Source organism: Lissotriton helveticus, chromosome 1_1, assembly GCF_964261635.1.
Source record: "Lissotriton helveticus chromosome 1_1, aLisHel1.1, whole genome shotgun sequence".
In the NCBI taxonomy this organism is placed as follows: Eukaryota; Metazoa; Chordata; class Amphibia; order Caudata; family Salamandridae; genus Lissotriton; species Lissotriton helveticus.
In genome coordinates this window covers 1,062,934,664-1,062,958,479 of record NC_136057.1, presented here as the reverse complement: position 1 = coordinate 1,062,958,479, position 23,816 = coordinate 1,062,934,664, and the positions used below count along the sequence as shown (strand labels likewise).

At 41.6% G+C, this 23,816-nt stretch overlaps 1 protein-coding gene across 1 annotated transcript in view; it reads right to left on the bottom strand.

Annotated features, from left to right (window-relative positions):
• LOC144772100 (uncharacterized) overlaps nt 1-23,816 on the bottom strand; it is a 123,550-nt gene that overhangs the window by 88,579 nt on the left and 11,155 nt on the right. The window contains exons 2-3 of the mRNA XM_078656280.1: nt 21,873-21,943; nt 16,003-16,047 (exon numbers count right to left, since the gene is read on the bottom strand). Coding sequence (XP_078512406.1) covers nt 16,003-16,047; nt 21,873-21,942 — 115 coding nt within the window. The 5' untranslated portion in view covers nt 21,943. The remainder of the gene's footprint in view (nt 1-16,002; nt 16,048-21,872; nt 21,944-23,816) is intronic.

Sequence of the window (23,816 nt, the reverse complement as noted above, 5' to 3'; positions counted from 1 at the left end):
ATATCATTTTGTAAAATTATATAATATGTATTTTACAAGATTATATTTTGTATATTTTATTATTTAGTACATTGAACATTATTTTAGTAAAATAATATTTATTATATTAAATAATTTACAAATATGTTACCAATTATATTTTTTATCATATATTGTTTTATTACACATTTTTCATATTGGTTGCACATGAAACAAATATACATTTTAATATAAATTAAATATTATATTTTTTAATAATATCATTTTTAATGTATATTTTACAAATATTTGTATATTTTTTAACATTTGTAAAAATAAATTACAATAAATAAAAATTACATTGAATTTTGGGTATTTCTTTATAATTTATCCATTGTTGCCCAAGGGCAGTCAGCCTATTTTCCTTTTTATTACGCAGCCATTATGTTACCCATTTACTCACTTTTCTGTATGTTTAGTTTTTAGGTCATTTTGGAAGATGGAACTTCGTGGTTAGGAGCTGTGGGGCATATCACCAACAACTGGCGCTAGTTATCGCTAAGCGCACTAGGTGCTAGGATAATTATCGCCAGCTATCGCTTGTTTTTATCGTGGAGATAGCGCGCTAGTGGCTAAGTCAGATGAAAAGCAGGTGTAAGTAAAGTAGTGCTAACCTAGGTTTGCGCTACTTTTCTTATTGCTCTGCAGGTTATCGTGAGGCTTGATAATAGGAGAAATGTCTCTTAGCGCCATTTCTCCCATTATTCTTGGGAGGAATGCTCACTTTGCATCTCATTAGAGATGCAATGCTGTGTATTAAGGGAAAGGGCGCTGAGGCAAGGGTTCACACGATAGCGTGACCTTGCAAATAGGGCAATACAATTATCACCACTTTCCGGCTGAAAACTGCTGCTAAAGCGGCGATAATTGTCTTGCTGATACGCCCCTGTGTTTCTTACTTAAATTTTCTTTTAAGGTAGTTTTAGGGTAGGGGTGAGGTAGTAGTAGTATAATTAGATTTGTTAGGCTGTTATTTGTTTGTTTTTGGTGTAGTTTGGTGTTGTTTTTGTAGTTTAGTGTTTTATGAGTTTGATGTAGTGTTGGATAGGAACAGATTGTTATGTAGTGTTATGTGTTATTTAATTCTGTAATCTTGTAATAATGTTAATGTTAATGCATGTGGGTTTGTATTTGTTATTGTGGATGGTGTTCTTTTTATTTTCTTTACAGGTTTCCCCCTTGGTGAACAGAGGGTGCTGACAACGCGGTTATCTAGGTATTCTAGACCTTTATTGTTTGGAAATAGTCGAGTTTTGTGTAGTAGGTATTCATACATTGTTTTTGTTTGTTTACTGAGTTTAGGGCCAATTTTAGTTAGGGATTGCTCTAGCCTTAGCTCTTGATAGCTCTCTCTCTTATTTTTTGATAGTTTCATTTAGTTTGTTTAGGGTTGGTTGTCCTCTTCCTATTGTAGCTTGGAAAGCATTATGCCATCCTCCCACCGCATTGTTAGTTTTAGCTTTTTGAGCTAAAGTGCTATCGTAGACGTTCTACCAGGGGATTTGGAACTTTGGTTGTCTATGGTGCCCTGACCTATGTACCCTTCCCATCTAAGGGGCCAATTCTGATGCAGGTTGGAAAGCTTCCGACCCATTCAGTTTGGAAATGGTTTCCGACCCACTTGGATCAGGAGAGTCCGAATGACGGAGTACGATGCATCCGGATGCTTCCCGATACGATTTGGTTGGACTCTCATTGACTTCAATAGGAGCATATGTTCCTAACCGCATCATAATTGGGCCCTCGGTCGGGAAGACACGTTCCCCATCCTATTTGGAAGTAGAAAATGCCGTTAGGAGGCCTTCCTAACTGCATCGGAATCAGGCCCTAGGTGTGAATTCTTTCCTAACCGCATCAGAATCAGGACCCAGGTGTCTTCAAAGTAGTCTTGGAAGGGAGTTAGTTTACTTTTGTTTGCTTGATAGAAAGGGCATTCAAGAAGCATGTTATAATGGTTTGCTACTTCAGTTGTTGGTACACAGGCCAGGGCAATTCATCTTTTTTATTTGGTAGGCAAAATTGCTCTTGGTGTTGTAGTCTATACTTAGAGTAAATTATTGTAAGTGTCTCCAGATACTTTGGTTGAAGTGGAAATAGCAGCCTTGTATTGCAGTGTGTGGGTATATTTTTAAAATTGACTGAATCATTGCTTGTCAAAAGTCAATGACTATTTTAGTGGAAAGTAGTTGTCGGTGTATTGTTTTAGTATTGTTAAGAGCTCTATGTAGGTGGTATTTTGTTTATTAGGGAGTAGTGCGTATATGAAGGGGATGTTAGTGTCACCATATTCGCAGTGGATGTTAAATAGTTGGTAAAAAGGCTTGGGGCAAACTTTAAATGTGCCACCCATCATCCACGTTTCGCAGTTTTTAAGTTTTTGTAAATTGTTGTTGGTAGCAAAGATGATCATTCATTTTTCATGACTGTTATTGTCAGGAAAAAGGAATTTTTCTACTTGGGGGTGATGATGTATTATAGTAACATTACTATTTCTGCAAAGGTTTGGAGGGTGGTTGGTGTTTGAGCTGTAGCTCTTTTAGTTCTGACATCTAATCTTTCAGAGTGGGGATGGATGGTAGTTGTCCTGGGACATGTTCAGGAACCCAAGATAATACGATTTTTAGTATTTGAGTACTGGTTTGTTGGGAGCTGGTACTTGCTTCTCTGATTGCTTTTAGAGCATCTCTAAGCTCTACTTTAGTCAAATTGGGAGGATGGTTGTGTTCTTTGTACATTTTCTTTTGTTGTTATCGATATTTTTGTGTTCTTTATTTATGTTGTTGATATTTCTGTAATCGAGATTTTTATAAACAATATTTTTTCCGATGTTTGTGTTATTTCGGTTTTATGTATTGTGTGCAGATATTTTTGTATATGATACTTTTGACATGATATTTTTGTAGTTGGATATTATTTGATTGGATGATGTTTCAGTCATCCATCCACCATGCCACCTCAGTTTGGGCTGCAGAATGCAAGTCAGTGTTGACCCTCCCCACACTTAACAAAATAAATAATTAGCGTATTGAGGTCATTCTTTTTTGCCTAAACTCTTTCATTGCATAAAGGAATAGACTGGTTTTAAGCTTATTAGACATCCTTTAAGCCTACTACACATGATATATGACATATCAACAATAATTCTTACAGCTAGAAACTTTGAATCAATGTAAATCTCTAAGTCATTCTTAATTCAATCACTGTCTATTGGGAAACAGCCATTACCATGCAGTACCTTTATTACACAGTCTTCACCACACAGCTAACTAAAGTCCAGGTAAGTTATTGTTATAGGTTTTAACCTTTAACAGGCCACAGTAGGTATGGACAGAAGGCCAGAGACCTTGTCGAAGTAAGTGGGCTGCTACAAAAATGGGGATTTATTCACTCAGCCGGATGGTGAACACAAGCCCACAAGCGGTAAGGTTTCATGCTACAACTTCGTTTTTCGCCCTTTACAAACAGAGTCTATGACTACAGGTCTGCCCTCCTCATGGGATTCATGGGTGTTATTCTGGAAAGTTCAGAGTAAGCAAAAAATGTTTTTATTGTCACATATACCAATCTAAAATAAAGCAGATTGCCGACCTGACGCTACTGAACTATAGCACAGCAGCGCCTTTTTCTGCTTACTTCTGAACTTAATGCTGCCTCTTTCTGCTAATTTCCCAACTTTATCCTGCCTCTCTGTGCTCGTGCAAATTAGCTGCGATCACAGATATAAAAATTTTAATTTCTTTAAATTCTTCAACTACTACTGAACAGATTTACACAAAATAACACATAGCACGATCGCAGACCAAAAGAGAGCTTTCTGCCAAATTTGGTGTAAATCTGTCTAGCAACTCGGGCTGTAGTTTTGCTTAAAGCTCCTTTTGAGAATTAACTTGTGAAACACTCATTTTTTGGCCCTCCCCCTTTTTTCTCGGCCTTTGCTTGATGTATTGCCCCCAAACTGTCCATGTGCAACAAGACTCACTGGCGTACTTCTCTTGGAAAGTTTTGTGAAGATTAATCAAATGACACCAAAGATATAGGCAAGTCAAAAAATGCTTTTCCTATGGAAACATGGTCCAACCATCCATATATCCAGCTGCGAAGTTGTACCACCCCACAAGATAATTACAAGGGGGCCACGGAGACATAGAACTGTTCGAGGTCTCTGAGTGGGAAACCAGATGGCCTAATTATGGAGCAATTCTTTTCTCAGAGTCCCACTGGAGGGCTGAATAATACAATAATGTGGAATGCGAATACAGTACTTACTAAGGGAACAATTTGAAAAAGGACACAGCAAAATGTAATTAAAAAAGCAATGATGCACTTTGCATTATGATTCCCAGTGTGCAGTACTAAACTGAACTTGCTTGTTTCCAATTAAAGAAGGTCATATGGAACATGCTGGCGAGTGTGCCTTTTCATTTCCACTGTACCGATACTTGGATGCCTGTGAAAAATGAGTTTGTTACTCCGAAATGCGTCAAGCAAAGGAGAATGAGGTGAGGAATGCTTGCTTGCCTTTAATGAATCTGGTTTTGGAGTGCTTAACCAAATCGAGCATCTTTGTTTAAAAAAATATTCACATCGGTTATCGAGCCGCGGAGTTGCACCACCCCACAAGATAATTACAAGGGAGTCATGGAGACATAGAACTGTTCGAGGTCTTCGAGTGGGAAACCAGATGACCTAATTATGGAGCAAGTCTTTTCTCTGAGGCCCACTGGGGGGCTGCATAATACAGTAATGTGGTATGAGAGTACAGTACTCATTAAATGAAACAATTTGAAAAAGGACACAGCAAAATGTAATTAAAGAAAACCTCATTACTACAATTCCCGGCGTGCACTTTGTTTTCAAAAATATCCATATATATATATATTGGGAGTTACATAGGGAAGTCGATACGGATGACACCGTAGATGATGACAGACCATTGAGAACTAACGCCCCGGGGCTAACACACTTCAGACCAAAGTCAACATTTAATCCATTGTTAGTTCATAACAACATTGATGTTTTTAATGAACTGGTAACGGCTGAGATTTAAAACTTACATAAGGCATCAGTGACTAAAGACAACAAAAACCGCAAACGAAATAGCGCCTATGGGAGTCTCATGAAAAAACTACAGAGTGATAACAGGGTGATCATCAAACAATCGGACAAGGGGGGGCAACATTGTCCTGTGGTCCAGGCATCTTTATTTGGAAGAAGCTTTAAAACAGCTTAATGACAGGCAATGTTACTGTAGAAGTGACTGGCAAACCGCAAAGGCAGCATGGAATGATTTTAACTCCAAATTGTATACCTGGAAAAGTAAAGGGCTTTTGAGTGGAGATGAACTCAAGTTCCTGAAAACAAATTACCAGGTGATTCCGGTATTTTACCTGATCCCTAAAGTATATAAAGACCTGATCAAACCACCGGGGAGGCCAATTATTTCGGCCAGACAGGGTACCTTTGAAAATACTTCCCGATACATCGACCATTTCCTCCAGGAACATGTAAGGGCCTTGCCCTCTTATTTGAGAGACACTGGACATTTTCTGGAGAAGATTAAAACAATGGTGTGGCAGGAGAACTATTTACTGATCACACTCGATGTGACTGCACTGTATACCAGTATTAACCACGGGGATGGTTTGCGGGCAGTAAGACATTTCCTGCGCAACAGACCAGTCTGCATGTTAGAACATAATGCAATGATCAGTGAAATGATAGAGGTTTGCCTCACTAGCAATTTCTTTTTATTCCAAAACCAAGTCTTCCAGCAATTGAGAGGAGTTGCGATGGGGGCCTGCTTCTCCCCTAGCTACGCCTGCTTGCACATGGGGCTATGGGAGGAGCAGGTCCTAGGAACCGACTATGCGGATCTAATGTTAAATAACATAGTTGCATGGCATAGGTTCATTGACGACCTCTTCATAGTGTGGGGGGGGTCGGTTAGTGAGGCAGAGAAATTCATCTCGGATGTGAATGTTAATGATTTGAATTTAAGTTTCACCGGTCAGATCAGCACAAATGTGGTTAATATCTTGGATGTTGAAGTGCACATTGAGGGAGGCAAATTACAGACCAGGTTGCACCGTAAGGAGACAGCGGGTAACACAGTCCTGCACGCGTCAAGTCACCACCCAGCACACCTGATCCGAAGCATCCCCTATGTGGAGATGCTGAGGATCAGGAGAATCTGCAGCACAGAGGAGTCATGTTCGCAAGCACAAACAGGTAGTAAAGAGTGGTTCCTGGAGAGAGGCTCTTCGGTGTCGGTGGTAGAAAAAGCTATGATGAGGGCCAAAAAGCAGATCAATCACCAAGATCTAGAGGGCAAATCTGGGAAAACTCAGGAAATGGGGAGTAGCGAAACAGGCCAGCCCAGGCTAATAATGGCATACAGTCGACAACACAAGCAGCTACAAAAAAGAATCCGTAGAAATTGGCCCTTAATAAAGGGGGACCCTGTTATCGGTAGATCTCTTTCAGACAAACCGGCAATAACATACAGCCGTGCAAGATCGATGAGCGACATGCTGGTGAAGAGCAGCCCAGAGGTAGTGAGTAATACCTGGTTGCAGACAAGCAAAGGGTTCATAAAATGCGCAATTTGCAAGGCGTGCAAAATGGGGAAGAATAAAACAACATACATGACCCCATTCAGTGAAATACCAGTACCCATTACCAAGAAGATCACATGGAAGTCCGAATTTGTCGTATATGTGCTGGAGTGTGCGTGTGGCCTGCAATTTGTGGATAGTACCAAGTTGCAGGTCCACAAGCGCATACTCCAGCACATGCGGGCGGTCAGCAACTGTGATGAGGCTTACACGGTGGTGAGACATATCAACTCGTGCCACAACGGGGATCTGAGATGTTTAAGGTATTTCGCTATAGATATGGTCCCACCGCTCCGCAGAGGGGGCAATAGGGAAGCCCACCTGAGAGTACTAGAAAACAAGTACATTTTAGAGCTCAGTTCCAAGACACCCTATGGTCTAAATGCCACTGAAGACCATTACACGTGCCTGTAAAAGATCGAGCCAAACTGAGCAAACGAACGAGGCTCAAGTAATAAGAGACAGAAAATAGAGAAAGGGAGTCATCGTAACATGAGATTGTTTTTTAGAGAATATAAAACACAATCATGTATTGATTTTAAGATTATTCACAGGGTGGAAGGAAAGGCACAAAATTGTTTTTTTTTCTCACCTTTGTTGTTTTATTCTTATAATAGTGCATTAAGGGCTGACCACAACGCAAAGGGCAGTGTAGACGCAGTTGTCTCAGTACCATATACTAAAAAAGCCCACTTGGGCAGAATTGCAACTATCACCTACAAACCCCCATCCTCTTGAAAACGTCTGTACTTACCCGAATGCGAATTTTGCACATAATTAGCAGATTTGCACAAATAATGAATAGATTTTACAATATCAAACCAAGACTTTACATTTTAAGTACAGTGAATATATTTGGTTTTAATTATATTTATTTATTTATTAGCGGATATTTGCACACTGACTGTTTTCAATTATAGAGAAGTCCAGCAGGAAAACGTATAATATGTTTTTGTATGCGGGGGATGGGATGGGTGATGAAAATTATATGAAAGTGACAATTTCTTAACAACATTATGTGTGTATATTATCAATGTGTCACCCTTTGAAGTCATCGACATGGAGACAAGGCAGCAGTATGTTTTTTATGTCTACAGGCCTGGTGGTCAGATAACCTGTTTTTACACTATAAAAATTGGGGTGATAGGCTAACCATGTCATGTGATCAAGGGCTCAAGGGCCCGAAACGCGTCATGGTGGAGAGAGAAATGCACAAATAAATATTGCAAACTCACCTGAATGGGTCTGGTTCGTTCTTTATCCTGGTTGAAACGGATGACATAACGAAGTTCCTGGAATATATATATATATATATATATTCCAGCTCCAAAAAACCTCCCACTTTGACAGGAAGTAAGGCTGCACTCACGGGGTGATTCAAAACTGCATTTTAATCAGAGATAAGACAAACGCGTTTCGGAGAATACTCCTTCGTCAGTGCGCGCAGCACCATTTTAAAATCAATCATTGTACATTTCATTGAGATAAAGAGGGGACTGGCGCGCCAAAGCCATAGCGCCCACCATTTTGGAAGTATTTCGTACTGGATGTAAACACATTTAATTCAGTATACACCGTCATGTTAAGCCTTATTTCACAATTTACCCTTTAAAGGAACATTATTGCACAAATATATTGGCATTAACATAACAATTAAAATATAGCCGTGGATCGGCATTTAGCAACCATTTATATGTTGCTTACAGCCCTCATTGCTCCCATTTTCACACATACATGGTTTTGCATGTTGTTGGTCAATGCGTTCCCGATTAAAACCAGCAATACATTCCATGGACTCAAATGTGGGGTAGTGTATCCATAATTCAGACCCAACAAGTGAAAACAAAACGAGTCTTTGGTGGTTCGCTTCTAAATCGCCTTCAAATACAACTGCCATTCTACTTGAGGATAGAAACATAAGTTACATCGTATCCTATGTTTTATCAATAATAGTTTTCCACTACAATCTTTTCTAGACATAACAACGGTTAATGGTTTACCACATAACATCATCTTTGATCGATAGTACTGAAAACATTTTTGCCGCGAATCGGCTTATGTCGAATTTGGCTTACAAAAAGGATACAATTCTTCACATCAATGCCATTTTCGAGTTTTTTAAACTTATTTGAGATACAGAAACTGTCTAAAGAGTAGCAACAGAAGGCTAGGACAACAATTGTAAAATATGCTACTAGATTCCTAGGTGCACCACCAGTTCTTCCCCACTATTTAAGCCTCCTGGTGATTTAGTCTGCAGGTCCACTATAAATCTGGACTCTAGCCTTCTCAATGTCATCACTCTATCACCCCCTCTGGGGCTATTAGGTACGCAATCCAGACAGAAATATTCTAACAGATCCCTGTTGCTTTTGTGTCTGATTGCGAAATGACAGGCCACATGGTACGAAAAATCTTTTTTTGATATGGCTCTCATGTGTTCTAAGATTCCAAGTTTAACACAGTTGATTGTGCTGCCAATATATCTCAGTCCACAAGGACACTTCAGACAATACACTGCAAAGGTTGTCTGACAAGTGAGGAATTTATTGATTCTCCTACCCTCTCTTAGGCTTTCCACTTCATATGAGAGCATCCTTTTACTGAAGGCAGAGGCCTTGCGGTTTCCACATGGAAAAAACCCTCTCATTTCTCGTAATGTATTTTGTTTGACTTGCACTGGGTCCAAAAAACTGTGTACCAAATCATCCCTTAAAGATCTGGCCTTTCTAAAAGTGATGAAGGGGGTCGCTGGTACGTCACTTCTGATTATAATATCTGTTTTTAACACATGCCAGTGTTTACCCATGATCTTTCTGAGAGTTCCCGCATCCTGCGAGTAGGTGGTGATCATCCGAAATCCACCCTCTTCAGCATTCCTTCTTATCTGTTTAGGCCTTAAAAGGTCTCCTCAGAACATACGTTCAACCTTCTTAAGAGTGTCATTTAGGAGGCCTATTCAATACCCTCTTGTTGCGAATCTGTTAATGCTGTGGGCTGCCGCTAGGTCAAAATCTTTTTTATTGGTGCAGTTACGTTTTAACCTTAGCAGTTCCCCATAGGGGATGCTATTTTTGAGGTTTACTAGGTGGTTGCTAGATGCATGTAAAGTACTATTACCAGCTGTTGGTTTTCTAAATAATGCTGTGGTAATTCTGCCATCCTGTATTTCAATTTGAAGGTCCAGGTAGTTCGCTGCCACAGAGCTTACCTGGCCTGTAAACTTTAGATTTACTTGGTTATCATTAAGTACTGCCACATATTGCTCTGTCTCATCCACTGATCCATTCCAAACTAGGAAAAGATCATCGATGTATCTGTTCCAGGATATAATCTTCCTAGACCATTCCTCCTTTTCCGGTGCCCAGGCCACCTGCTCCTCCTACCAGCCCACGAATAAATTTGCGTAGCTGGGGGCGAAGCAGGTGCCCATCTCTGTCCCGGACGTCTGTCGAAACAGGTTTCCCTCTAAAATAAAAATGTTATTGAAAAGGCAGTATTTGACTAATTCTAGCAGCATCCGATTGTGTAAGGCTAGTTTCAATTGGCGCTTGTTTAAAAAATACTCTACTGCCTCTAACCCTTGCGCGTGATCGATGCATGTATAGAGACTAGTGATGTCCAAAACAATTAAACAGTATGTTGGTTGCCAATTCACTTTGTCGATGCAGTTGATAAAGTCAGTAGTGTCCCTGATATAGGATTTTAGACCCAAAACAAAATCAAAAAGATAGTTGTCCAGGAATCTAGAGAGGTTTTCAGTTAGGCTCCCCATAGAGGAGACTATAGGACATCCCGGAGGCTGTTCTTTATCCTTGTGGACCTTAGGTAGGTGATAAATGTGGGTAGGATTGGATTAGTCGTCCTCAGACACAGATATTCGTCCAGGTCAAGCATTTGTTTTTCATGCCATTTCTTGAGCATCGAATGGAGTTGGAGAATACTTTCATTGTATTTCTCCATGGTGGTTGATTCGTAGCAGCTAATGTCCATCAATTTCCGCATTGCCTCTTTTATGTAGTATTCCCGTGAGAGTAAAACTATATTCCCTCCCTTCTCTGAGGGCTTGTAAATCACTGATTTATCCTCTTCCAAGGTTTTAATCGCCCTTCTTTGCGACTTGGTTAGGTTGTCGGGTTCTCTGTAGACAGTTTTATTTCTTCTAAATGCAATTAGATCTTTGATTATTAGATCCGAGAAGGTGTCAATAGCGTCCGAGGGCATTTGTGGTAAGAATTGTGATGGTAATTTTAAATCACTGCTAGGTGATACTTGTTCAACCTCAGATTTCTTTATTCTTTGGGTTGATGTGACTTCTTGTAGTAAGTCTCCTGTGATGCCCTCCTGACGTAAGTCTTCCAGGATTTCCAATGCTGTTAAGTCATTGACTGTTAATAAATCAGTGTCTCTCCGGGTTTGTTTTAGAAGCTTCGCTTCCTTGTTGGTAGGTTTGATTTTATAAAATTTGTGCAATTTCAATTTGCGAATGAACTTAAATAAGTCAAAAAGCGTTTGTGTATATTCCATGCGGTTAGTTGGACAGAATGTAAGTCCTAGTTTCAACACTGATTCCTCTATTGGTGTCAGGGTTTTTGAGGAAAGGTTGATGGTTGTTAGTTCATCTTCTTTTGCTACCATCTGCCTCCGTGTTTGTTCCGCGTGACCCTTGGTGTTTGGTTCAAATTTAGATTTCGCTTTGCTCTTCCCCTTCCAGCCGCCCCTCCTTGTTTGTCTTCTTCCTCGAGTGGCTTGCTCTTGCACCCTCTCAGCCTGGTTTGACGTATTATGTTGAACTCCTGCTGAAAAGGGGTCTTAGATGATCTCCCAGAGGTAGTCGCTGTTTCTTCACCCGATAATTCTCCCTCTGTCAGATCTGATTCAGAGGTCTCGACTCTTGGGGGTGGTTCTGTTGGTGTCCTATTTTTTCCAACCAGTTCTTTACGTGATTGCTCGTATTTTTTAGCAAAGGTTAACACACGTCCCATCCCGTAATCCCTTTCGTCCCAGTTGAATTTTTCTTGTTTCCGATTTTTGATTTTTGTCTCATATTTGCTTAGCCGTTTTTTCATTGCTTCTCTTAGCAGATTTTGCTGTTCTTTATCCGTGTCCTTCAACAATTCTTCCTCCAATAATTCATTCTCTTTTAAAGTCTTATCCCTGTCACTCCATGCGAATTGCACCAATATTTCAAGCATGCCTTTGCATGATAGTGCCGTGTGTGTTGGCCATGCCTCGAGCAATAATGGGTCAGGGTTTTCATACGCTGGAACAGTATATATGCGCAAGCCTCGGGGTACTCTTTGCACTTCTATATAGCTCTGTAACGAAGTGCCCTCCCACGACTTGCGTATTTCTCTTTCATATAACTTCTCCAGTTTATTGAGTTGTGCAACAAGAACATTGGAGTTGTCTCTTGCTGTCTGTTTGCTGTTAATGGGAAGCGTGATCCAGGTTCTTGTTCTTAAACAAGCCGGCCGCCGCTTCTCTTCGTTTTGTCATGTTAAACATGTTTATTTCTTTCTCATGGTGCACTGCTCCCGGGCTCCACGCTCTGTTATAGTGCAGTTTATTCTCTCCACCCCTCGCCTAGCTGCAGGACCACATTTCAAGGCACAGTCAATTAATCGGCTTACCCGATGGTCACGGTTCCGCCCTTTTGTTGACTTCACGATGCCTTCGTCCTTTATGCCGCGGATTCTCCTCCTCGCTTCTTGGCCTCTTCTCGGTTACACTGCAGCGGGCACTCGTATACTTATTTTCGCTCCGCTCGCACCGTTATTGAGTCCTCTCTTAGGCGGGTGCTGCCGCGCGTTGGTGCCTCGCGCCAATATTCCAGCTCCAAAAAACCTCCTACTTTGACAGGAAGTAAGGCCGCACTCACGGGGTGATTCAAAACTGCATTTTAATCAGAGATAAGACAAACGCGTTTCGGAGAATACTGCTTGGTCAGTGACAAAGCAGCAAATGCGCGCGGCACCATTTTAAAACCGATCATTGTACATTTCATTGAGATAAAGAGGGGACTGGCGCGGTAAAGCCATAGCGCCCACCATTTTGGAAGTATTTCGTACTGGATGTAAACACATTTAATTCAGTATACACCGTCAGTTAAGCCTTATTTCACAATTTACCCTTTAAAGGAAAATCCATTTCCTCTGCATAGGTTAGGACCCCCATGTCTGCTCAGAAACTTGCGACATTGTCTCTGCTCAAATCAGATTCTGAGTCACTTGGTGAAGTGCTGCCTTCTGATATAGAAAGATGTGTATCATGGGGAGCCACTGATGTACAACCTTGCTGCGTCTGTTCATGTCTGACCACTATCTGTTTGCGCAAATAATCAAATTTACATGCGAAGGTGAACACCTGCCCTAGTTCATAATCATTCTTGTTGCGCACAAATTTGTACGCTTTTCTGTTTTTAATTACCTGTTATTTTAAATGCTCCTTCATATCTTTGATGCTTTTATCTATAAATTCTTTGTTGCTTGGGTTTTCCATTTTGCTTATTTCGATGTTGTCAATTTTTTTGATGATAGTGTCCCGGTCTATTTTGGGGTATTTAATTAGTAAACATAGGAGACGCATGGAGGCCTCTAAATTACTTTCAGCCCACTCTTTCAGGAGAAGAGGACTTGGACTCTCAAAACTAAGAGCTGGCATTATTCCGAGACCTTGTGAAATTTTTCCTGCCTCGTGATATTTTTCTAGCGTTTTTGCTTCCCACCATTTGGTGAGCTCGCTCCGGTTGTTTTTCTCCAATAATCTCAATAAACTTTTCGCATCCACATGTATGCCACTATCAGTTTTACTCGTACTGGCGTTTTCAGGGACTTGTGGTAGATTAGTAAATAACCCCTCTGCCGCCATCTCTCTCTCACGTAACGCGTAATCGGACATTGCACTTGTAGTTATAACTATGTTAATGTTCGTGCTGTGTGCTTTATGCTGTCACACGTTATTTCTGGCCCCAAAATCAGTACCTCCCCACCTACATGTTATCCACTGTTGACTTACTGTGCGTACTCGGGCGTATCCTTGAGTTCTCCAACTTCCGGAAACTACCTTCGACATTGCAGTTGAATATATATACATATATTCACTGAAAAAACCATAGATTTCAGACAAGTTATAGTTAGGAATTAGCATTTTAAAAAAACGCAGAAATTCACTGAAAAAACCACAGGTTTTAGGGGTGTTATAGTTAGTTGGACATTTCAGTCATACCAAACCATTGAAATTCCCCCGTTATAGTTAGTTGCACTAACTATAACTCGCGCGCCCGCAATCCACTGCTGATGATGTCACATATTACATCATTCATGACATGGTCAGTGACATCACTGATGACATCACTGATAACATCTCAAATGACATCCAGCACGGGTGCAGCTCCTGTAAAAAGTTGATAGAATGCAGTCATCCAGGCAATTTTAAGGAACATTTTTAATTTGTGAAAGTATACACTTAGAAACTTTTCTTGTGAAAACCAGACAATGGATTCCTATGGAAGGAAATACAAGTTACTGGTAAGTACGCTTAGAATTACTTTTCAGGATCAGTACTGGGCTCAAAGAAGCAGCACTGAGGTAATTCCTGATAACAGGTGAGTAAATCGGAATTCGTAGTTCTGCTGATTTTATTGGAATTGTAGAAAATTCAAAAACTCGACACTGGTGTTCAGAGGCCACGCCCCTTTTTTACAATACTCTGCAACGCAGCTCCGTGGCGCTTACAGGAGGTACCTGGTGGGCTAGTTGGCCCCTAGGGGACCTCTGGATTGAAGAGGAATTAATTCCCCAACTTAAAACGCTCGACAGGGCATGTTTGCACACATATCACATCAAGCCCTGCCCCCTACCTTCACCACTGTGCAAACGCGCCCGTAGCGTGTTCGAAGTTGGGGGATTAAGTCCCCTTCCATACTGGGGGTCCCTGGGGGCAAACTAGCCCACCAGGAACCTCCAGTATGCGCCAGGGGGCTGCGTTGCAGGGAGGTGTAGAAAGGGGCATGGCCTCATTACCCCTCTCTGCAACGCAGCCCTCTGGTGCGTTTCCAGAGTGGGAACTAAATTCCCTTGAATACTGGGGGTCCCTGGGGGCCAACCAACCCACCAGGAACCTCCCGTATGCACCAGGGGGCTGCGTTGCAGAGAGGTGATAAAAGGGGCATGGCCTCATTACACCTCTCCGCAACGCAGCCCCCTGGCGCGTTTCCAGAGGGGGAACTAATTCCCCTTGAATACTCGGGGTCCCTGGGGGCCAACTAGCCCACCAGGAACCTCCAGTATGCGCCAGGGGGCTGCGTTGCAGAGCGGTGTAATTTATTTTGAGGGGGATCGGGAGGGTATGCGTACCCTTTGCGCATCCCGTGATCTTAAAAACATTTTTTTTAAATGTTGTCCTTGGGGGTCCTTGTGGGACCCACTAAGCAGGCCTAGGGGGTCAGGGTGTTTCTACCCTGCCCCCTTTTCTTGTTTTTCACATTTCTTTTTCTATTTTCTGTTTTCTTGTGCCTCGGTTCCGCCAACACCTTTTTGGTTTGGAGTGTTGACAGACAGTGAGTCCTTTTGATCACCCAACTTTAGTTCACTTATAAGCAGTGGCAGTTCCTCTGCAATGGCAGAAGAGTGTCTCCCCACTTCCTGGCTCAGAGCCAGCAAATGTAAAATAAAACAATGCTCTTGTATAATTTTTTTTCACATTTGCCGGCTCTGCCAGCGGTTTTGAGAGGGGCGGGGCTTAGGCATGGGAGGAGAGAGGTTAAGTGCTACATGCACTCCACTCCCTAAGTGCGCATATGTGTTTTGCCCAGTAGTCTCAGGCCAACCAAAACACAAATGCACACTTAGGGCTTCTCCAGCCCAGCTGCATTTAGCAGCCGGGCTGGAAACACCCCACAGACTCCCTGGTCTGAGCAGGACATCTTCCCTGCCTGCTCAGATCAATCCCTGCGCTGCTCTGCAGCACGGGGATTGGCAGGGAGTTTGGGTCCCAGGGGCTGTTGGGACCCAGGAAGAGGAGAGGTGATGAACATGATGTTGGAGGCGGACAGCCACGGCAGCCAAAGGTACGTTTTGTATTTTTTTTTTATGTGGCACTCCCATGCGCGACGCCTCCCACGCGACCCCTCCCGCCCACCACCCTTTGTTTATGGTGTCCGCTGCTACTTAAAGGGACATATCTAATAAAATATTTTCCCATAGACACAAAATGGGTAAAAACCCTTTGATACATCGGGCACTAGTCATTTTCAAAGAGTGGGGGGACATTTTGGTGCATGCTGTTTTTTTGTGTGCAAGTGACTTTTAGAAGCTAAAATTAGATCTGTGCTTCATGGGGGGTGAGTAATGGAGGCCTTCTTACTTACTCAGTAGATGGAGCAATGACGTATGTTGTTTTGGCTCTTCATCACCTGGAAAAACAAAATGTTTAAGATTAACAAATGTAGATACACATATAGTCATTACAGAGCTTGCACCTGACGTAAAATAACTGTTCTGCAAAATAGCCAGCATTTTAAGTTACAAAACTTCTAAAGAATGATACCTGCTGCAGTCATGGATGACAACAGCACATACTCTCTCCGATTAAATCCGAGATTTACAAAAAAGGTGCAGTGAAATGCTTCATGCAAATCTACAGTAATGCGTTGTGCAAGAGGAAGAAAGAGTGCGGCACCATATTTACAAGTGCGGTGTATCAATGCTGTCTTCTGCTATGCTAAAATGCTGTTTGTGCAAGGTTAAAAATAATTTTGCATTGCGGTACGCCAGAAAGGTTAGTGAGAGATGACTTTTGTGAGTTTTGTACTCAGGGCACACCCTTCAGTACAAATCTCTGCTCACAAATGCATTTGCAAGTGGAAGCTGTGTACACAGCTTATGTTACACATGGAAATATGTGATGTTCCTCTTGCCCACTGTGTGTGCCTCTTTTCATTTGATTCTAGGATTCTATGTAAAGTCCGACCATGTAATTTTGGGTTACTTTAGTAGATCTTTATTTACAGAAAATTATGGAGTTGTTTACGCTGCTTCTGCACTATTACACGTCACTGCATAGATTATGAGTAGGACTCCCGGTTTTATGGGATTTATTTTTACCATTTCTGTATTTACCCATATTTTGGGGGGGCATTTTATCTGTATTGATCCGCATTAATTGTTGTTGCAAGCAATAGAAGATGCTGCAGCTATTATGTTTTAACTTTTATTTAAATAGTCAATGCATCACTTGCACTTGTTTTTTATACTTTTAGATATGCCATCAAATTAAGTGAGCACAATGCATTCATCTGTGATTTTTGTCATTCTTTGACTATCTCAATTTTGCTTCAAAGGGTTTGTTTGGGTAGAAATAAAATGTTATTACTATCTACTGTGTTAACTTCTGAATCCTGAATTTATGTTTCCCAGACCAAGCACTCTTAAAAAACGCCTAGAAGTATGGATAGCATGTGAATCCTGCACCTACACACTTCGTCGTATATATAACATTTCTATACACTGATTTACACATGTATAATTCATTGTCTCTGTATGCATGTGTGATGTGAAGTTCTCCAACACTACGATGGTAAGACAGGCGCTATGAAACAAATGAAATACATGTGAGAGAGGGGCTAGGGGGAGATTTTAAAGTCTGCACAGACAAAAATTCACACCGCAAAATAAAAAACATGAAAGACAGAACGTTCTATTCTAAAGAAAAATTGTGCATTTATTGTACAGATATGCAGGTAAAACTAGGCAGTACGTTCTAAGAGGGGATCATGATGGATGCAGACTATGTTTGAAATATTTTTTATTGTAAAGGCATCAACCATGCACTGCATTACATTTTCAGTTACCTCCAACCTGTTCTAACCCTTCGTGATGCAAAGAGCAAGCGCAACATTATTGAGGAAATCAGAAGAGGACTGATGAAGCCATGAAAGCAAATGGCAAATTACTTTAACAGCGGCAACAGCAAAAAAGGGAAGAGATTGCGACCCACATATTGTGCTGGAGAAAGCTGATTACACAAAAGCAGCTGGCATTTAACAATCAAACAGTTTTAAAAAGGAGAATTTTATGTTCTCTTTAAACACTAACATGTTTCAACACTGCTGGTATGTTCATTAGATTTTGCCTGCACTACGCTTGCACTGTGCTTGCGACATCTCTTGTATTTAATATATCGTAAAAGGGGGCTCTTCCCATAGCCGAATTATTGTGTTCATGTGCTTTTGGTGTGGAACTATTCTTTGTTAACTTTCCCTGGCTGCACGCATTAAAAATGCTTCTTCTAAATCTGTTCACACTGTCTAAGCCCCATTCACTGTCAAGATAAGATCTCTTCCAATAGAAAATGCATACAGACTCTAACAGTATGCTGGAATGCTTTATTTTTATTACTTAGTTGTATAAAGCAGATGCTTTAACCTTAGAAGGTTGGTGACATTTCCTATTCAGTACGTTTCTTTGCACTTTGTAGGCATTATCAAATGGATTTTACCAACTTAATCTATTTGGTCAATTTGATCCAATTCTAAATGTTGTAATAAATATTGCATGCTAAATATAAAGTTAATATACAAGATCTATTGTACATATTACTACTAAACAGGCACTCACAAGTGCCAAAGGCTTGCAGACAACATGGTCATGATTTGAATGGTGCAGCAGATACAGTGGAACTGGGCCCAAAAGTTGTCCTAACTCTTCTAAACACCAAATATTGCTACATTTTACTACTAAACAGCCAGTCAAAATGTGGTTATCTTGCAGGCACTAAGGGCATGATTTGATTAGTGCAGCACGTGCAGTGGCAGAACTCCTTTAACCCCTTCTATGCTAATGACGAGGTCAGCTCGTCATGCAGTACCACTGGAGCTGTGCTTATGACGAGCTGACCTTGTCTTGAACAATGGGAAAATAGAGGGGCCAGCGCAGCAGAAAAATACCCTGTAGCATTGAAGGTGTTAAACACAAAATATTGCTACTACATCAATTAATTCTATTATTTTCCTCTTTCGTTTCATTTTTCAAAATGTTGCTATTATTAACCCGCAGTATACAACGAATAAAAGCACAATATATTGCCTTTTTGTACATAAACAAGTCATAACACTTTATCAGAGTTCCTGTAACTTATATTGTACAACTACTCAGCAAGCTACAATTTACAACAAAAACAAGCTTATTATTAATCTCAGGCAAAATCTAATGCATTTACCAGTGCTTGTTTGTAAATTTCTGAATGCCTGGAATCTGCCACTGAGCACATCGCTACCTGCTAACTGGTCTCTGCCTTGCTGCCACTTATTGGCATTCTGTAGTCTACCTTATTAACGCTGACCCCAGGCAGATCCCAACAGATGGGGCTTGCAGCTATCTAACAGTGAGCCGGACTGTTAATGGACATAATAACACCTCGTTCTCGGCTATTAGGCATTCTAGGATGCTTTAAACGTCAAGAACTCACACTTCTTGAAGCAACCCCTACCTCCTTAACGTGTAACACCTGCTGACGTGCATTACGAGTAGCTCGTCTTAAATGGCCCGTAATGGTATAGATTTGGAGTGGCGGTGTGGCGAGGTAACCATGGGCTGGAGCAAAGTTGCGCTGCACAATCTGTCAGTATTGTAAATACAGCCAAAGTAAATATAGTTTTCCATCTGTATTTATATGTGAAAATCAGTTTAAATGGAAAACCGGGAACCTTAATTATGAGGAGCTTGGTGCCACTCAACATTACAATATTAGGTGCTTGACTTGCAAAGGTTCCTTTTGTACGTGAAAGGTCCTTGGTGCTATTGTTTGCTCTGAGTGTGTCGCACATGCATTTGCACTAAACTTTAGTACATCTTTGCCCATGAATTCATGTGTCTTGACTCAGGCTAACATGAAGGGCGGGTATTTGCTTTTCCCATGTTTTTCCACTTTCTGAGATATTTTTGCAGTATTTCCCACACAATTCGGAATCCGTAGCTGTGTGCAAATCCCATTTGAGCATGGATGGAGGCCTTAGTCTAAAGCATTTAGGGGCAAATTTACAAGAAAGTGACGCATCTGTAGAGATGCATCACTTTCCCAGCGTCACCTTGAGAAACCCTTGCACCACCATGGATGCTCTGTATTTACAATACGGCGCACCATGGCACAAGGATTGACAGGGCCGGACTGGCTACCGGGCAGTTGTGTGTGCTGCCGAGCTGGGGGCTATTTTCTCTGTGGTGTTGGCTGTTTTCGTTGATGGGGACCTGCGTGCGCATTGAAATAAAAAACGCAAAACGAATTTCGTTTTTCACACGCAGGTCCTTATCAACGAACTTAGCCCCCAGCTCGGCAGCACACACAACTGCCCGGTAGCCAGTCCGGCCCTGAGGATTGACAGACAGTGGGGCAAAAGTCACACGTTGCTTGAATCGTGTCACATGCTCGACGCACCTCCAGCAATGCATTTTGAGGCCTAGTCCCACTACATTGCGTCACTCCTTACGCCTGCTTCAAGCAGGCGTAAGGTTTTGACGCAGTGACATCCTAGAAGTGACGCAGTGAAATCTTGTAGATTTCACTACTTCACTTTTACAAGGCTTTCCTGTGTGAGAACGCTCACCCTGCATACATTATACCTGATGCAGGTATAATGTGTCGCAGGGCTTTACAACGTGACGCATCTCCCTAGATGCGTCACGTTGTAAATTGGCCGCATTTTCTACGCTGCTGCTGCGTCATAAAAGTGACGCAACAACAGTGCAAAAGTGTTGCATGGGGTTTGTAAATCTGCCCCATAAACTTATAGATGCATTATAGCGAATTACATAGATGTGATTCACCGAGGGGTTCTGAGTGAAATCAAATAGACAAGAGTAAAATCATCTACCCCTGCTTTCAACTGCTACACAGTGGCAGAATAATAATGGGTGAGCCATACATAACATAACCTCTGTCATGTATCCCTGTCCCGAATGTATAAAAAAAAAATACCTTACCTGACATCCTTGGCGATACCTTTCTGCCGCTCAAAACAGAGAGCAGGTAGAAGAGCTGCTCTGACAGGCTTTTTGAGGGCCCTTTCAGCATGGCTGTGAAGGCCTTTATGATGTAGTACCCACAGGTAAAGAGTTTTGTTATCAACTGTTGCTAAGTCATAGCAGTGAGTTATTAGATTCAGAAATGGTCTTAAATGAAAGTGGCTCTTGTTGTATATTGTTTATACTATTGTTACTCTATGATCTTCACATCTCTATGTTACATGCACCTATTCCAGAACGCTGATGGCCCTGACTCATTCTTAGAATCTTGTGAGAGTCAGTTTGATCATCTTTATCATAAGAAATCGCCTGCAACATACTTACAACAGCTCTCTACCAGAGCCATGCATACCAGTATATCAACTTTAAACTCTTCTGTGGTTAAGCTCTGCTAAATATTTTAACTGGGAGAGTGAGGATTCACAACTGAATTTTTGCGTAATCCTTTCCTTCAGCCACCACCTTCCTCAACTTATATGACATTACGTGACAACCCTTATGTATTGCTGTGACAAAAAGTGCAGCTGAATACAAGTCCCAGAGTAACCTTCTTGAAGCCTTGAAAAAGCTCTATGACTGATGCAGCATAGCAAAACTTGTAGGGTATTTCTTTAATTAACCCAAGAGCACAAGAATAAAATGGAACGCTTCTAAACCTCATATTGCGTCACAAATTATTGGAACAGCTAATCTTCCTACAGGCGGAGTGCTGGATTCCCTGACCTGTTGAACTATACAAACCACACCAAGTAGTAGGATAAAGCCCTGGGTAGTATTAATGAGTACCCACTATCCCACCAAACTTCAAACAACCAGAGGAACCGCTGACCACGAGTACAGCCGAATACCCTAAAGCTGTTTATCAAACACTATCTTTCACATGCATGCATGATGCTTATAAATCAAAATATGACAATATTTAACAATCAAGAAAAATAAAAGTGTGCATAGAGACCATATATCTCTTCTTATGCATAACACAAGCATCATACAGTGTTCCTCTAACATGTAATAGCTAAATTCCCTCCCCATGCTCCATTGTAAACTTTGTCCCATATATTTAGTCTCCAAATGCTACTTACATTACATGTCCTCTCCGACATTCCGTTACAAGCACAAACCTAGAAGCCCAATATTTGTGGATAATATCTGTGTACTACTTCTTATTTTTCTTGTGGACACGATTTGTACAAACAAAATTCTACGAAGTTAAACATACCTCTTGTAATGGGCACTGTCATACATACAAGCAGGAGGAATACGATGCCGGTGCAAAGTGAAGCTTTCATCCTAGGAAGATAATAAAATATGTCAGTAATATCAGTTTGAACCGCAGACAGGGCAGGTTGTAAGTCCTATGGCCACTCATAACAGGAAAAGCTTTTGACTGCTAATGTGATTCAAAGTCTCACAACTGCCGTGCAGGATGGTCCACTGTGTTATCATGTCCGTCCTCTTGTTATGTTGGAAGAACTACCTTTAAACTAATACTGCAGCTGTTCAGGAACCATCACTATAGGAAAGTAACAGATGCCATAAGAAGATCTAGTCCATGCCACTGTTGAGATACACAAAGTCCTGCTGGGGTAAAAATAAAATAAAATTATATATATATATATATATATATATATATATATATATATATATATGGAGAAGGAAAAAGAGCCCACAGCTGCGGCCTCGTAGAAAGCTGACTTCTTTATTGTGTCAACAAATCTTGGCAGCATACAACTCATATATACCCCAACGCGTTTCGGCGCCCAGCGCCTTGTTCACAGGTGAGTTGAGTATCAGTCAATAAAGTCCCAGTGGTCACGTTGCCTATCTTTGCAACCACAGTTCCCATAATGCACCAATATGCAAATTACACAGCCTGGCTCGACCTCGTAGCAATACAGCATGAATGGCGTTCCAATGAAGTCAAAGTCAGTTTTTCATCTTGTGCTGTGCATTACGGGTAAGTTCATTCTAAAGCACAGTGCACTTTGCTGCCAAGATGTAAATAGTGCTTAATAACGGAGCACGCAGACTGCTAGAAAGACGTAACAAACATCCTTCACTCCCTTTCTCTCCAAGCGCACAAGTAGTCTTGGCAATCCGTTGACTGTAGCGCTTGGAAAGCGTGTCATGCCCCCTCCATTTAATTCCAGCAAAAGTCTCCACTTTACCGGGGGCCACCGACTCTGCAGGGCGAGCTCTCGTGTGCCAGGAATGGAGAATCCTGGTTACATCAACAGGAGAAGGAAAAAGAGCCCACAGCTGCGGCCTCGTAGAAAGCTGACTTCTTTATTGTGTCAACAAATCTTGGCAGCATACAACTCATATATACCCCAACGCGTTTCGGCGCCCAGCGCCTTGTTCACAGGTGAGTTGAGTATCAGTCAATAAAGTCCCAGTGGTCACGTTGCCTATCTTTGCAACCACAGTTCCCATAATGCACCAATATGCAAATTACACAGCCTGGCTCGACCTCGTAGCAATACAGCATGAATGGCGTTCCAATGAAGTCAAAGTCAGTTTTTCATCTTGTGCTGTGCATTACGGGTAAGTTCATTCTAAAGCACAGTGCACTTTGCTGCCAAGATGTAAATAGTGCTTAATAACGGAGCACGCAGACTGCTAGAAAGACGTAACAAACATCCTTCACTCCCTTTCTCTCCAAGCGCACAAGTAGTCTTGGCAATCCGTTGACTGTAGCGCTTGGAAAGCGTGTCATGCCCAGCGCCTTGTTCACAGGTAAATTGAGTATCAGTCAGATAAAGAAGTCAGCTTTCTACGAGGCCGCAGCTGTGGGCTCTTTTTCCTTCTCCTGTTGATGTAACCAGGATTCTCCATTCCTGGCACACGAGAGCTCGCCCTGCAGAGTCGGTGGCCCCCGGTAAAGTGGAGACTTTTGCTGGAATTAAATGGAGGGGGCATGACACGCTTTCCAAGCGCTACAGTCAACGGATTGCCAAGACTACTTGTGCGCTTGGAGAGAAAGGGAGTGAAGGATGTTTGTTACGTCTTTCTAGCAGTCTGCGTGCTCCGTTATTAAGCACTATTTACATCTTGGCAGCAAAGTGCACTGTGCTTTAGAATGAACTTACCCGTAATGCACAGCACAAGATGAAAAACTGACTTTGACTTCATTGGAACGCCATTCATGCTGTATTGCTACGAG